The 16426-nt window shown below is 47.3% G+C and overlaps 1 protein-coding gene across 1 annotated transcript in view; it reads left to right on the top strand.

Annotated features, from left to right (window-relative positions):
• The first annotated feature begins 275 nt into the window (after positions 1–275).
• Positions 276–16426, top strand: part of LOC142665919 (interleukin-27 subunit beta-like) — a 37296-nt gene continuing 21145 nt past the window's right edge. The window contains exons 1-2 of the mRNA XM_075845728.1: positions 276–342; positions 8925–9170. Coding sequence (XP_075701843.1) covers positions 276–342; positions 8925–9170 — 313 coding nt within the window. The remainder of the gene's footprint in view (positions 343–8924; positions 9171–16426) is intronic.

Below are 16426 nucleotides of genomic sequence, written 5' to 3'. Positions count from 1 at the left end.
AATATCCATGGGCTTTCCAATGAATTGGGATTTCCAAGTAAATTTAAAGTTACTGAAGCACAAGACTGTTATTGGAAGTGCTAGTTTGAGGTTGTTTCACTTTTTGTTTTTGAGGATCTAATGTAGCAAATATCAGACTCATACATTGTTTCTCAACAGTACTTTAGATGAGAGAGGACGAGACTGGCATTACATTTAGGACTGATTTCACATTCGATTTATTCTTTTTGAACTTGCGTTGTAGGAGTTGCTGTTGTTATCTTCAAATTTCAAGAATGATCTGGACAATAACTTTTGCAGCAGTACTTCTGGTTCCTACGTATGCATTCTTGGAGAAGAAAGGTAAGAAACTTTTGGAATTTTAAAACTAAAGGATGTATATATTAGTTTAAACCAAAAACATAACCATAATTTACAATGGATATGCTGTGCCTTTAATGCCCAAATGTCCTCAACAAAATTTCTCCCCCTTGAATGACGCCAATGGGGCTTAAATATGGTACTAAATGTAGGTTACAATAGACCGAAATGTAAAAAAAAAAATCATTTTCCTTCGTTTTCCACTAGTAATATCAATTTGATTAAATAATAGAATTTACACAAAATAATCCTCTTTCTCCTCTGTGTAACGAAATCTATTGTCGTTGCGAGCATAATTTGGCATTAAAGGTCCCTGTTTTATTTAGATATTTCTACCACTTTTAGCTGAACCTGGGCGCAAGCACCTTTGTATAAAATGTATTATTGTTGGCATAAGAGCATAGAAGGACTGGTAGACAAAACGGGACAGCATCCAATGCGAAGTTACTTTATTGTACCTGTTGGTGCATACATATATTGTGCATGTAAAGGATCTGCCAGGCACTGCTGGGTTAACTCCCAGAACTAATCAGTCAGCACCTGAGAATACATCCCTGAGACTGACTCCTGCTTCCACCATTCAGGCTGGCAGGCTTAGGAGTGGGAGAGCCTATCGTAACCTGGCCAGACTCAGCTAGCTCCCGCCCTCGGTCTATTTAAGCCTGCACTTCCTGTCCCTCGGTGCTTGTTATTGCTTTGGTTTCCTTCCTTGTGGTTCCTGGCCCAGCTACAGCTCCTGCTATTTTTGATCCTGCTCCATACCGACCCTGGCTTACCGACTACTCTTCTGCTGTTCGTTTTGTACCTCGCACACTCCTGGCTTGACTCGGCTCGTTCACCACTCTGGTTGCTCACGGTGTTGCCGTGGGCAACGGCCCCTTTTCCTTGCTTGTGTTCCTTGTATGTTTGTCGTGTTTGTCGTGCACTTACTGAGCGCAGGGACCGCCGCCCAGTTGTACCCCGTCGCCTAGGGCGGGTCGTTGCAAGTAGGCAGGGACAGAGTGGCGGGTAGATTAGGGCTCACTTGTCCGTCTCCCTACCCCCTGCCGTTACATAATAACAAGCCCATACCTAGTCTACCCCTGGTCCCTGACACCACTATGGATCCCCGTGAGACCCTGGCTCAGCAAATGCAGGGTCTCTCCCTACAGGTCCAGGCCCTGGCTCAGAGGGTCAACCAGCCTGATGCTACCCTGGTAGTTCCCCGCACCGCACCTCTTGAACCCCACCTCAAGTTGCCCGACCGGTTCTCAGGGGACCGGAGGACTTTTCTCTCCTTTCGGGAGAGTTGTAGGCTTTACTTTCGTTTAAAGCCTCATTCCTCAGGTTCTGAGAGCCAGCGGGTGGGTATAATTATGTCCCGGCTCCAGGAAGGGCCCCAAGAGTGGGCCTTCTCCTTGGCTCCTGACGCCCCTGAACTTTCCTCCGTTGATTGTTTCTTTTCTGCTCTCGGACTTATTTATGACGAGACTGACAGGACTGCCTTTGCCGAGAGTCAGCTGGTGACCTTAAGTCAGGGTAAGAGACCTGTTGAGGAGTATTGCTCTGACTTTCGGAAGTGGTGCGTAGCTTCTCGGTGGAATGACCCTGCCTTAAGGTGCCAGTTTAGGTTGGGTCTGTCGAATGCCCTGAAAGACCTGCTAGTTAGCTATCCCTCTTGTGACTCCCTAGACCAGGTTATGGCTTTAGCGATACGACTTGACCGACGTCTCAGGGAACGACAACGTGAACGTTTATGTGTTTTCTCCTCCGACTCCCCCATGATGCCTCCCGAAGCTCCGTTGCTTCGTTCCTCCCCGAAAGATTCAGAGATACCTATGCAACTCGGGGCCTCCGTGTCCCCCCAACAACGTAGAGAATTCCGCAGGAAGAATGGTCTCTGCTTCTACTGTGGGGACGACAAGCATCAAGTGAACAACTGTCCTAAGCGTAAGGTTGCAGCCAGAGAACTTCCGCGTCTAAGTGATCATCGGGGAGGTCACTTGGGCGCACAGGTATTTCCCGTAAATATGAAACGTACTAAGATCTTGCTTCCCTTTCAGGTCTCTTTTGGTGGTAGGTCTGCTACCGGCAGTGCTTTCGTGGATTCAGGGTCCTCTACTAATATCATGTCTGTGGAATTTGCTATGTCCCTTGCTATGCCTCTTATTGATTTGCCTAAACCTGTCCCGGTAGTGGGTATCGACGCCACTCCTCTTGCTAATGGTTATTTTACACAGCATACCCCTGTTTTTGAACTCCTTGTTGGCTCCATGCATTTGGAGCAATGCTCTGTACTGTTGATGCAGGGATTATCGTACGATTTGGTGCTAGGTCTTCCCTGGTTGCAGTTGCATAATCCTACGTTTGACTGGAATACTGGGGAGCTAACCAAATGGGGTAATGAATGTTGTACGTCATGTTTTTCTGTTAATTCTATTTCTCCCCCTAAGGAGGCGAATACGCTACCCGAGTTTGTTCAGGACTTCGCTGATGTTTTCTCTAGGGAGGCCTCCGAAGTGTTACCTCCTCATAGAGAATACGATTGCGCTATCGAATTGGTACCAGGAGCTAAGCTTCCTAAGGGTAGGATATTTAATCTTTCTTGTCCCGAACGTGAAGCTATGAGAGTGTATATCCAGGAATCCCTGGCCAAGGGTTACATTCGTCCCTCTTCTTCTCCGGTAGGTGCTGGCTTCTTCTTCGTGGGGAAGAAGGATGGTGGTCTTAGGCCATGCATTGACTACCGTAGCCTGAATAAGGTCACGGTAAGGAACCAGTATCCCCTTCCTTTGATTCCTGATCTCTTTAATCAGGTTCAGGGGGCCCAATGGTTTTCTAAATTGGATCTACGGGGGGCGTATAACCTTATTCGCATCAAAGAGGGGGATGAGTGGAAGACTGCGTTTAACACGCCCGAAGGCCATTTCGAATACCTCGTCATGCCCTTTGGGTTGTGTAATGCCCCTGCGGTCTTCCAGAATTTCATAAATGAGATTTTGAGAAATTACCTGGGGATTTTTCTGGTAGTGTACCTTGATGACATACTGGTGTTTTCCAAGGACTGGTCCTCCCACGTGGAGCATGTCAGGAAGGTGCTCCAGGTCCTTCGGGAAAATAAACTGTTTGCCAAAACCGAAAAATGTGTGTTTGGGGTACAGGAGATTCCATTTTTGGGTCAAATCCTCACTCCTCATGAATTCCGCATGGACCCCGCCAAGGTTCAGGCTGTGGCGGAATGGGTCCAACCTGCCTCCCTGAAGGCGTTACAGTGTTTTTTGGGATTTGCTAATTATTACAGGAGATTTATTGCTAACTTCTCGGTCATCGCTAAGCCCCTTACGGACCTCACTCGCAAAGGTGCTGATCTCCTCCACTGGCCTCCTGAGGCTGTCCAGGCTTTTGAGGTCCTTAAGAAGTGCTTTGTCTCGGCCCCGGTGCTGGTTCAGCCCAACCAAATGGAGCCATTTATCGTGGAAGTTGACGCATCTGAGGTGGGAGTGGGTGCTGTCTTGTCCCAGGGTACCAGGTCCCTCACCCATCTCCGCCCCTGTGCCTACTTCTCCAGGAAGTTTTCGCCAACTGAAAGTAACTATGATATTGGCAACCGCGAACTCTTAGCCATTAAATGGGCATTTGAAGAGTGGCGCCACTTCCTGGAGGGGGCTAGGCACCAGGTAACGGTCCTTACCGACCACAAGAATCTGGTGTTCCTAGAATCTGCCCGGAGGCTAAACCCGAGACAAGCTCGATGGGCGTTATTTTTTACCAGATTCAATTTTTTGGTTACCTATAGGGCTGGGTCTAAAAATATTAAGGCTGATGCACTGTCGCGTAGCTTCATGGCCAGCCCTCCTTCGGAGGAAGATCCTGCTTGTATTTTGCCTCCAGGTATAATCATTTCCTCGATCGATTCTGATTTAGTTTCTGAAATTGCTGCTGATCAAGGTGCAGCTCCCGGGAACCTTCCTGAGAACAAGCTGTTTGTTCCCCTGCAATTCCGGCTAAGAGTACTTAGGGAAAATCATGACTCCGCACTATCTGGCCATCCAGGCATCCTGGGTACCAAACACCTCATTACCAGAAATTATTGGTGGCCTGGGGTGCCTAAAGACGTTAAGGCCTACGTCGCCGCTTGTGAGGTTTGTGCTAGGTCCAAGACTCCCAGGTCCCGACCAGCGGGCTTACTGCGTTCGTTGCCCATTCCCCAGAGACCTTGGACACATATCTCCATGGATTTTATCACCGATTTGCCTCCATCCCAAGGCAAGTCGGTGGTGTGGGTGGTGGTGGACCGCTTCAGTAAGATGTGCCACTTTGTGCCCCTCAAGAAACTACCCAACGCCAAAACGTTGGCTACCTTGTTTGTCAAACACATCCTGCGTCTCCATGGGGTCCCTGTCAATATTGTTTCGGACAGAGGGGTACAATTTGTTTCATTGTTTTGGAGAGCCTTCTGTATGAAGTTGGGGATTGATCTGTCCTTCTCCTCTGCCTTCCATCCTGAAACCAATGGCCAAACGGAGAGGACTAATCAGTCCCTAGAACAATACTTAAGGTGTTTTGTCTCTGACTGTCAATTTGATTGGGTCTCTTTCATTCCCCTCGCCGAATTTTCCCTTAATAACCGGGTCAGTAACTCGTCTGGGGTCTCTCCTTTTTTTTGTAATTTTGGGTTTAATCCACGGTTCTCCTCCGTTTCACCTGGTAGTTCCAACAATCCTGAGGTAGAGGTCGTTCATCGGGAACTGTGCACAGTCTGGGCCCAGGTTCAGAAAAACCTAGAGGTGTCCCAGAGCGTACAAAAAACTCAGGCTGATAAAAAACGTTCTGCTAACCCCCTGTTTATGGTCGGGGATCTGGTGTGGTTGTCGTCTAGGAACTTGCGTCTCAAGGTTCCGTCCAAGAAGTTTGCTCCCCGGTTTATTGGGCCGTATAAGGTCATTGAGGTCCTCAATCCTGTCTCCTTCCGGCTGGAGTTACCCCCGTCTTTTCGGATACACGACGTGTTTCATGCCTCCCTCCTCAAACGCTGCTCCCCGTCCTTGGCTCCCTCGAGGAGACCTCCTGTTCCCATCCTCACCCCTGAGGGGGTGGAATTCGAGGTGGCCAGGATTGTGGACAGCAAGATGGTCCAAGGCTCCCTCCAGTACCTGGTCCATTGGAGAGGATACGGGCCCGAGGAGAGGACTTGGGTACCCGCCCGGGATGTTCACGCTGGGGTATTGGTCAGGAGGTTCCACCTGCGTTTCCCCAGTAAGCCAGGTCCACTTAGAAAGGGTCCGGTGGCCCCTCATAAAAGGGGGGGTACTGTAAAGGATCTGCCAGGCACTGCTGGGTTAACTCCCAGAACTAATCAGTCAGCACCTGAGAATACATCCCTGAGACTGACTCCTGCTTCCACCATTCAGGCTGGCAGGCTTAGGAGTGGGAGAGCCTATCGTAACCTGGCCAGACTCAGCTAGCTCCCGCCCTCGGTCTATTTAAGCCTGCACTTCCTGTCCCTCGGTGCTTGTTATTGCTTTGGTTTCCTTCCTTGTGGTTCCTGGCCCAGCTACAGCTCCTGCTATTTTTGATCCTGCTCCATACCGACCCTGGCTTACCGACTACTCTTCTGCTGTTCGTTTTGTACCTCGCACACTCCTGGCTTGACTCGGCTCGTTCACCACTCTGGTTGCTCACGGTGTTGCCGTGGGCAACGGCCCCTTTTCCTTGCTTGTGTTCCTTGTATGTTTGTCGTGTTTGTCGTGCACTTACTGAGCGCAGGGACCGCCGCCCAGTTGTACCCCGTCGCCTAGGGCGGGTCGTTGCAAGTAGGCAGGGACAGAGTGGCGGGTAGATTAGGGCTCACTTGTCCGTCTCCCTACCCCCTGCCGTTACAGTGCAACTATTTGGTATTTAACATATGGGCCTTTTGTTGTAAACAGGGTTTTTTTTTGTCTATGACTAACGGTAATTATCTTTCCCAACTGCTGCCGGACATTTTAACCGTGTCAAAGCGTTTTGCCTCATTACCGGGTAAAAAAAGTACCATAGGGGAAGGTAGAGTGAATAGCTAACCCCTTAACTAAGAGCGACGGATATATCTGTTATGAGCAGGTTCTAGTTCCCGCATCGTGACATCACTCGGATCTTGTGGGTAATGCCACTGTACCCACGAGATCAGTGGCAGGAGCACCGCTGCTATACTGCTTAGATGCCACGGTCAATAGCGACTGCTTCCTCTGCACCCTATACAGCTACGGCCCTGGGAATGGGACCAACCAAGGCTTGGCTCCCTGTCTCAACGGATCCCATATCATAGACCTACCTCTATGGTATGGAAGAGACAAGAAATGAGAAATATACATAAGAATAAGTTAGATTAGTGTTCTAGTTGTGGCAGGTTTGTAGGCTTCCCCTTCTAATATATTGGCTAAAGAGATCCATGCATTTAGAGTCTTAAAGGGAACCTGTCACCAGCATTTTACCTATTGAACCAGCAATACCTGGGGAAGTGGGTGAAAAATCATTTTTATGTAACCTATAATTATCTTCTAAGTAGACTCTGTACCTTTAGTATTCAGTTTTTTTGTGTTACCGCACCGTATGCTAATGAGCATAAGAGTCATATCTTCCTTCGAAGAGTTAACCCCGCCTCCTTACTTTTGATTAACAGCTCCTTGTCTCACTCAGCACACACGAAATTCCGCACTTGCGCATAGATGTCCTGTTCTGGTGCGTGCGCACAACTGAACACCATAGCGGCGCATGCGCAATAACTAGATTTGGTGCCCAGACGAAGCAGGGAGTGTAGGACAATACATGATAGGCGCACACACGATATCTCCGGCGAAATTTCGGCATTCAGGGCGGGCATAAGAAGAGGAACGAATAAGACTGCCGGATTATTACCGTAAAAGGTGCACAATGTTTGCAGACCGTTATTTACGATTGGAGGAGGAGTTTAGCAAAGGGGATAAATAACGGCAATGAACTTTTGACAGCAACGGCCAGGGATGGGTGACTAGAGTTCAATAGGTGAAATGCTGGTGACAGGTTCCCTTTAAGGCCTTAGTGGTTTGAAGTCTTTGCAGAGGATCTGATAGTCATTTCCAACAAGGCGATCCTCACAGCTGGCGGGGAAGAAACTCCATGCTGCAGGACATAGAGCTTCATCCTTGCCTAGCAGCAGCTCTCACAAGAAATGCCGATTTGTTAATGTTGCTACGTTGTTTTTTTATGAACCAGTCAGGCTTCCTTAAAATTATCGTTATTGAAGATCAACAACAAGCAATAGTTAGCCTTTATTGCATTATTGTGACATTCCCAAATTCAGTCCCTGAGGTCTCTATTTGTCATTTGTGAAAGAGGAAGTCCGCAGAACTCTGTGTTGAGTGAATACTAAGAATTGCAGCTTTCACTTCCTTCTGGTTCAATAACACACGCAAACACTGATATATAAAAGCTTCCAAAATGATCCAACTTCAATTGCGTCACTGGATAGGTAATTAATATTAGATCTATGTGGGTCCAACTTGGGTTCCCCTCAGCCGCATGGTCTTTATTTAGGCCTCATGGCTGCAACAGGATTCTTATCATACACATCCATAATGCAGTCCCCGTAAAAAAATATCCTGATGTAAGCCTGGCCAAAGGAAGTATGAGTACAATACAGTATACGCCTGGATATTGATATTTTTTTTATATAATATCTAGATGTATACTGCAAACTGTATGGCCAATTGTGATGTGAATAGAGCCTTAGTAAGGCTGTGTTCACATTTCATTTTGGCCCTACGTTTAGCGTGCACAATGGGAAAGCACCCTACATACACAATAAAAAAATGTCCAAAGTGGTCCATTAGTCCAACAGAGTCCAAAAGAGTGTCCTTTTTGCCTCTGTAGGGCTGGTATACGCCGGTATAGTTTTTTGTTTTTTTTTGAAGGATGGAATAACATCAGGTAGCGCTCGGCTTGGGGATTCCAGCCCTGGGGAACCCCTGACTTCACTGTCCATGTATGGACAGTGATGTTAGGTACTTTCAACTTGGGAGTCCCCGACCAGAGCATCTGTTTCGATATGGCCCAGAATATGGGATTCTGGGACTTGAGAAGCCCCTGACGTCACTGTCCATATATGGACAGTAATGTCAGGGACTTTTTACTACAGATTTCCCTGCCAGAGCATCTGTAGCACTCTGGCCGAGGACTTCGGGACTGGAGGAGTCTCTGGCATTACTGTCTATACGGTGACATCATGGGATCCCTCTAGGAGCGGAATCCCTGGCAAGAGCGTTGCCGACGCTCTGGCCGGGGATTCCGGCATTTCAAAGCTGCTAACGTCACTGTCCATAGATGGACGGTAACGTCAAGAGCCTCACCGAGCTAAGTAGTGCTGTGCCCAAGAAGTTCGGGCAATGTATTACACTGGTATGCCTATACAGTAGGGATATGTCGGAGCCTTCCATGGGAGGTATACATGGGGTCTCTTATTGACTTATATCGGTGGCATAAATTATAGTTACAATAGTAGCTTTATATAAAAATCTTTTTTTTGATTGCTGATATAGAAAATTATTGATATTTACCTCCTTTATTCATAGTGACTATTCCAATTACCCATCAGCTTGGACAACTAGGAAAAGAGATTGAACTGAACTGTGATACTTATTTTTCTTATGTTGAATGGAGGTTTAATGGGAAGACAATTGGGAACAGTGCGGATGTATATTTAAATGGAAGCCGCCATCTCACTCTAGCAGACGCAAAGAAACACCAGGCTGGTAATTACAGTTGTCATCATCCTCACAGCAACAAGACGTTATCCCTAATAGAACTACAACTTGGACGTAAGTTTTTTTTTTTTTTTTTAAATATCCTTTTTATTATCAGTTTTCACATTTTCTTACAAACATTTCACGTAACAGTTACATCATGAGTGCGCAGCACTCTACTGTCATGGAATTAACTTTGAATTAAATTCAACATAACACATAAACATATAAACATATGAACATGGCATAATTGTCTATCTTCAGATGGACCGAAAGCATGACTTCCCCCAACCCCGACACGACCTAGGTCATTAATGAGTTTCTACTCATCCTTTTTCCCTCAGCTGATTCAGAGTTGCAACCCCCCTAAAGTGCCTGCCAAGAGCTGTGTACAATACCACTTTGTGTACTGGAAGGGCCTAACAATTTCCGCTATTTCGGCTGCTGTACATTGCGATTCTATGAATGTTTGCCACTTATCAAATAGCATCTTGGTTCCCGTTTCCTTCCGCCTTTCCACCTCCACCCTCTCAAGAACCAATAACTGTTTCAGCCGCGACACAATCATTTCTAATCCCGGCATGTCTGCCTCTAGCCATTTACTCAGGAGGCATTTCAAGGCTACCAGTAGAATCGTGTGCACCAGCACGGGAGGTGATCTCATTCCTCGAGCACCCTCTTCCTCCGGCGGCCGCGCCTGATGGAATAGTAGCGCTTGCGGCGTCATTGGGAGATTCGTTTTCCAATGGTCCTCAATATATTTCTGTACCATCCCCCAAAATCGTTTCGTATGTACACACCCCCACACTCCATGCCACAAATTCGTCAGTGGTGTATTGCACTTGGGACAACTTGTAATGCAGTCAGGGAAAGATTGTGAAGGCAGAATATTAAAGCCATATATAGCTGCATGCATCAACTTAAAATAGGTTTCCCTCCAGCTCTCATTTATCACACTCTTCCGTACCGTCTCCCAACCCCCCAGTATGATCTCTCCTATACCTGGATCCTGAGTCCACCGTTCCCAGCTTTTAAAACTAATCCTTGATTGCGGCCGAACAAAACCATCTCTTAATGCTCCATACAGCCCCGAAATGGTCGCCCGCCCAGTTGTTGGACCCATGACCTCATCCAGAGTGTGCGAGGTAGCTTCCTTACTCAAATCCCTGAGCCTGGAGGTGCAAAATGCTCGTACCTGAAGTACTTGCAAAAAATTGACCCTCCCTGCTATGTGTCTGAGTTTAGTGGTGATTTCCTCCCCAGTTAACCACCTCTTTTCCTCTGTGTGCATAAGATCCCCTGCATTGCCCATGCCTACCCTCCCCCATGAAGCAATTCCGTCCCCCTTGTCTATTCCCGGTAAAAACTCTGGATGTCCGCTTAACGGCATATATTTCGAGACCAGGTGAGGTAGCCCAAACTGTTTACGTACCACTTTCCAAGCTAGAACTGTATCTCTCAATACAATGGAGGTTTTGAGACGGCACGGAAGAGACGCAACTCTACAATGTAACAAAGCTTTTAGGTTCCAGGGTGAGGCATACTCCCCTTCCAGATCTAAGTTGGAATAATTCCTTGTCTCATGAAGCCAATCTACTACATGGCGAAAAAGACAGACCACGTTATAACCCCTGACATTCGGAAAGTTCACACCCCCTTCTTGTTTACCCATCATGAGCTTGGTAAGTGCTATGCGCGGCCTTTTTCCTGCCCATATAAATTTAGTGAATGAAGCCGTCAGTTTCGAGACATCCACATGCTTCAATAATAGAGGAAGTGTTTGAAAGGGGTATAGCAATCTGGGGAAACTAACCATCTTAATCAGATGGCATCTTCCCAGGAGGGACAACGGCATCTAGTGAGTTCCGCTTGTATTTTTTTAATTAACGGGGGATAATTTAGGCCATACAGAGTGTCTGGTGTCCTCCCTATTTTGATACCCAGATAAGTAATGCAGTGCTCAACCGGTGATATCCCGCAACCCAAGGATTGCCAAAAGGTCTTAGGCAATGGCCTGCCCAACTCCAGCAGTTCGCTCTTAGCTATGTTGACTTTATATCCTGAGCATTGCCAAAATTCCTGTAAAAATTTAAAAACCTTCCCTAAATGCTCTTGAGGATTCGACATAAAAAGTATGACATCATCAGCGAACAGGGCTAATTTCACTGCACAAGACCCTACTTGAATGCCTCTGAACATATCCGATTCCTCAAGGTATCTAGCCATAGGTTCCAATGCCAGATTGAATAACAGGGGTGATAGGGGGAAACCCTGTCGTGTTCCTTTATGTAATTGGAAGGGATCTGATAGGAACCCTGAAGAGTGAACACGTGCTTGCGGGCTATTGTAGACTCCCTTCAGGAAGACCCGGAAGTCTCCCTGAATGTTCATTTTGTCTAGCACCATCCCCAGCCATTCCCATTGTATGTTATCAAAGGCTTTCTCTGCGTCTAGCGCTAAAAGTGCCGGCCTGGTACCTGGCTGGGGATCATGCCTGACTGTTTCTAGCACCGTCAACACCTTGCGTAAATTTGTCACTGCTGCCCTGCCCTTTACAAAGCCTACTTGGGACTTTCCCACCAGTATGGGTAGATACATAGCCAGCCGATTGGCCAGAATTTTTGTGAGCAATTTCTGATCTTGGTCTATCAGCGAAATGGGACGGTACGCCCCCGGGTCAAGAGGATTCTTCCCCTTTTTGGGTAGCACCTTTATATGCGCTACTTTAGCCTCTGTTGGTAAAGCCCCCGTGCCTAGTAAAATATTATAGTATGCCACCAAGGTAGGGCTGATTTCCTCTCTCAGAGATTTAAAAAACTCCCCTGTGAATCCATCCGGACCCGGGGCCTTTCCGTTAGCTAAGGTCTTAATGGCGCTCCAGACTTCCTCTAATGTAATCTCTGCGCTCAAGTGACCATTTTGCTCCTGGGTGAGCCCTGGCAGCTTCACCTTCTCCAAAAATTCCCTCCCTTTTTGGAGATCTATGGGTGTTTCTGAGTAAAGGGCTTGGTAGTACTTACTTAATATGGTGTTGATTTTTTTGGGGTCTGAAGTAGGCGTTCTATTTGATTCGTTAAGTGTTGATATGTGCGACGGTGCATACCTCCCTTTTGCTAATCGCGCTAATAATTTGCCCGCTTTATTGCCGAAACGCATTAAATCGGCATCAAATTGGGACCGGTAAATACTCTCTCTTTTGTCTAACCACTGATCAAACTGTCGCTTGGCTTCCCTCCATTCCTCCCCCAATGGCAGTGATGGAGAGTGTAGAAATGCTGTGTATGCACACCGTAATCTGTCGCTCGCTGCCTTGTACCCTTCGGTCGTCTTACGTTTAAGATTAGACATATATTGCATGATTTTCCCTCGTATTACCGCTTTGGCTGTACGCCAATACAATGACGGTTCCGAGCGATGCGATACATTATCCCCATCAAATTCCATCCACCACCCCTTAAGCTTCTGTATAAAGCCCTCATCCTTTGCCAGAAAGGCGGGAAACCTCCAGATAAAATCCGTTCCTCTAGCTACTGTGTCGGCCAAGGTAATGGTAACCGGAGCATGGTCCGAAATAACTAGATCTTCAATTTTCGCTTCACGTAAACGCCGCGATAATGCGTCACTAACTAGCAAGTAATCAATACGCGACCATGACTGATGAACATGGGAGAAATGTGTATATTCCCGCGCATCTGGGTGTAGACTCCTCCACGCATCTATTAGGGCCGTGTGTCTTAAAAAGTCGGGCAAGATCTTATCTCTATTTCTCTGCGAACTAGTCCCTGCGCTCCTATCCTCCTTTGAAGATCTTACAGTGTTAAGGTCTCCCCCTAGAATCAAAAACCTAATGCGATCCTGCTGGAGTTGGGTTTCCAAATGACCAAAAAAAACAGTGTTAACCGTATTTGGGCCATACACATTATGAATACTGACGGTTTCCCCTGCATGCTCCATCACTAGATGGATCCAACGGCTCTCGTCATCCCGCTCCTGGGACACCAGTGTAAACACAAAATTTTTATTTACCAAAATTATAACTCCCGCCTTACCCTCCCTTGCCGACGAGCCAAAAACCTGACCCACCCAGAATTTTTGCAAATACTTAAACTCCGGCTCGGTAAGGTGAGTTTCCTGCAATAGGGCCACATCTGGGTGCAATCTTTTCATGTGTCGTAAAAGTTTGGTCCGTTTCTGTGGGAATCTCAGCCCTTTAACGTTCCAAGAGACTATTTTCATGTTATTGGGCCATGTATAAGATGAGCTAAAGTGCCTAAAAGTCGTGCTAAGTTCAGGGAGTCAGATCCGTCTTTTTCCAAGAGCCATGTATAAACATTAACAACATAACCAAAACCCGGCTTATAAGCCAGAACCAACAAGGCCAACCGGCCCTTATCTAACGAAACCCTCAAATCACCTGCGGCAAGGGTTAGCAGCCCCTTCATACCCACTGGTGTACATGACTTCACTTTTTTCTGTTATGTCAGAACACGCCCCTCCCTCCCCCTCCCCCCCAGTCTGCACATATGACTCCTTCCCTGAGGAAGTAACACCTGCCCTTGCCCCCTCAATACCTCTTTGTCGCCTGTGCATACTCTTATACATTCCCATATCATCAATTTTAACAGCCTAGCGTCCGTTTGGATTATATCTTCAGGACTTTTATGCAAACAGACTTAAAATCACATATCCACATGAATCGTGCTTCGCCTTAAGGTTTCCCTACCTTCTTTTCCCATATCTTCTATCACAATTTCCCCCAATCTGCCATCTGTGACAGATACAGCTAATCCCTTACGTGGGGGAGGCATTATCTCATTCCCGGTCAATCCCACCCACATGGAAAAATCTCAGAGCCTGATCTAACTCCCTCACTAATCTCCTGTAGTGAAAATGCAGGGAAATACCAGAGTGCATACATTTCAACATTATAACCTTATAACATTGTAACATTATAACAATAGGCCAGCTGTTGACCGGTACAGAGTGCCGTATACTACCGCCAAATATCTCCCTCAAAACGTTCAAATTATCTGTAAACTTATCTGTATCTGGTCAGAATCTGCAATTGGTCTACAACGTCCACAAAATCATCATCACATCAGCTTAAATAAAATGTGCTGAAAAGATCTTCGTCCGTCAATCAGGAGACGTGGATCGGGTGCGGTCCCGCGTACGCCTCTGCGGTTTCGGAGAGTCCCCTCCATTTCCAGCTCGACCCCCCCGGGATCTTCCAGGTGTGGGCATTAAAGCTTCTGCCCAGGTTCGCTCCATAGTTAGTCGGTTCCGTTTGGCTTCTCTTGACTTGCGATTCGGACTGTGTACTGGACTGTGACTCTCCTCTGGCTGTGGTCTGCGCCTACAAAGCTCCGTAAGTGTGTCCTCCGCTTCCTGTGGCGTGGTGAAAACCTTGTTCCACCCGTTCTCTTGAAACACCCGCAAGATGGCTGGGTACTGCAGGTTAAAACGTATTTTCGCTTGGAACAGCGCGGTGCAGATCTTGCTGAAAGCCCGCCTTCGTTTTGCAACCTCCGCCGAGAAATCCTCAAAAAGTAGCACTTTCATGCCCAGTATTTCCAAGGGACGCGATCTGCTGCGGAATGCTTTCATAAGTGCCACCTTATCATTTTAATCCAACAGCTTAAAGATTACTTGTCTGGGACGAAGCGAACTGTGGTCGTCTGTTGCTGGGAGGTTTCTGGGGTCCGGCCCCACTCTGTGCGCCCTCTCCACCCGGCAGGGACGGGGAAGACCTAAAGCTTCTGGCAATGTCCTCTCACACACTCGTTGCAAATCGGAAGATATCACCGCTTCTTTCAGCCCCACCAGTCGCAGGTTGCTCCTCCTGGAGCGGTTTTCCAGATCCTCCACCTTGTCCTCCAACTGCGTAGTAACAGACAGCACCCCTCTGAGTTTGGATTGCAGACGCTCATTTTCATCTTCCAGCAGCGTCATACGCTGCTCTAACTCATCAGCTCTGATAGTGACTTGTGCCAGCTCCGCATGCACGCGGTTTAGGGAATCTTGCACCGTTTTTTCCAGCGCCTTTTGCAGGTCTGGCGCTATCTGTTTGGCTACTTCTCGGGCCAGGGCTACATAATCAATGGCTGCAGGAAGAGCGGACATTATGTGCTCTGTCGGGCTTGAAAGCTGGGACTGATGGTGCTGCAGCTCATCTTCCTGTGTGTATAGCAGGGTCGCAGTGGCGGGAAGCGCCGCCATCTTACCTCCCTTTACCACGGCCGCGGCTGAGTCTTCCATGGCTGGCTTCTGCGCGCTTCTGAGGAGGTACCTGTCCATACAGGCACCACCTGTGATGATTCCGTGTGCAGGGCTGGTGACTTCACCGCTGATTGTCGCCGCCGAAGCGACTATTGCAAGCATATAGGCTGGACGGGAGCGGGAGCTCAGTCACTCGCGTCCTGCATCCCCAGCGCCGGAACTGGAAGTCTGGACGTAAGTTTAATCCTACTATTTCATATAGTATTCATTACAGTAGAGGTGATATGTCAAATATGGAAACTACATGAGCAATATAATAAAAAATCACATCTTAGTAGCACAATCACACCATACACTACCCAAATTACGGTGCATAAGGGTGCTCAAATAACAGTACCATATAGTGTCCAAATAACAGCGCTTACACCCCAATCCCTCATATGTCAATCCTAATGGATAGTGGAGGCTCCAGACTGTTTTCCCCAAGTTGCAGCAATTCAGTTGAAAGTAGCAGACTTTCCGCTGTGGAAAAAACGTTCCATTTCCCGCGTTCTTTACTGAAAATGCTGCGTATTTTGCTGCTTTTTCTCAATGTTGGGAGATGATATCTCCTCAGAGAAACACAGCAATTCAGTCCACTTTCCGGAGCAGGAATTGACATGCTGAGGTACGAAAAATATGTACCACAGGTAAATTTCGGATCAGAATTTTTATGCAGCGTGTGGGTGAGATTTGTTAAATCTCACCCACTTTGCTGCTACTGTTCTGCTGCGTATTTTCCGTCCACAATTCTGGATGGAAAATACGCAGCAATTCCGCTACGTGTGGACAAGCCCTAAGACTGCGTTCCCTATAGCTACACCACTTGAAAGAACTAAATACATTGTCGCATCACACATGCTAAGATTAGATATGGTAGGTCAGCAGACAGTATCACATGTTGGGTTTAGGTACAGCGGCTCAGCAGACAGTATCACACGTGATAGGCTTAGATACAGGGTCCCAGCAGGCAGTATTCTTGTACTTACCCACAGGGGCAAATTTGACATTTCTGGGCCGCGAGCAAAGTTATGTCTGGTCACCCTAATCAAAGATATGAGTAGAGAGTGCTC

Source organism: Rhinoderma darwinii, chromosome 13 (assembly GCF_050947455.1).
Source record: "Rhinoderma darwinii isolate aRhiDar2 chromosome 13, aRhiDar2.hap1, whole genome shotgun sequence".
Classification (NCBI taxonomy): Eukaryota; Metazoa; Chordata; class Amphibia; order Anura; family Rhinodermatidae; genus Rhinoderma; species Rhinoderma darwinii.
This window is presented reverse-complemented; position numbering and strand designations above follow the sequence as displayed.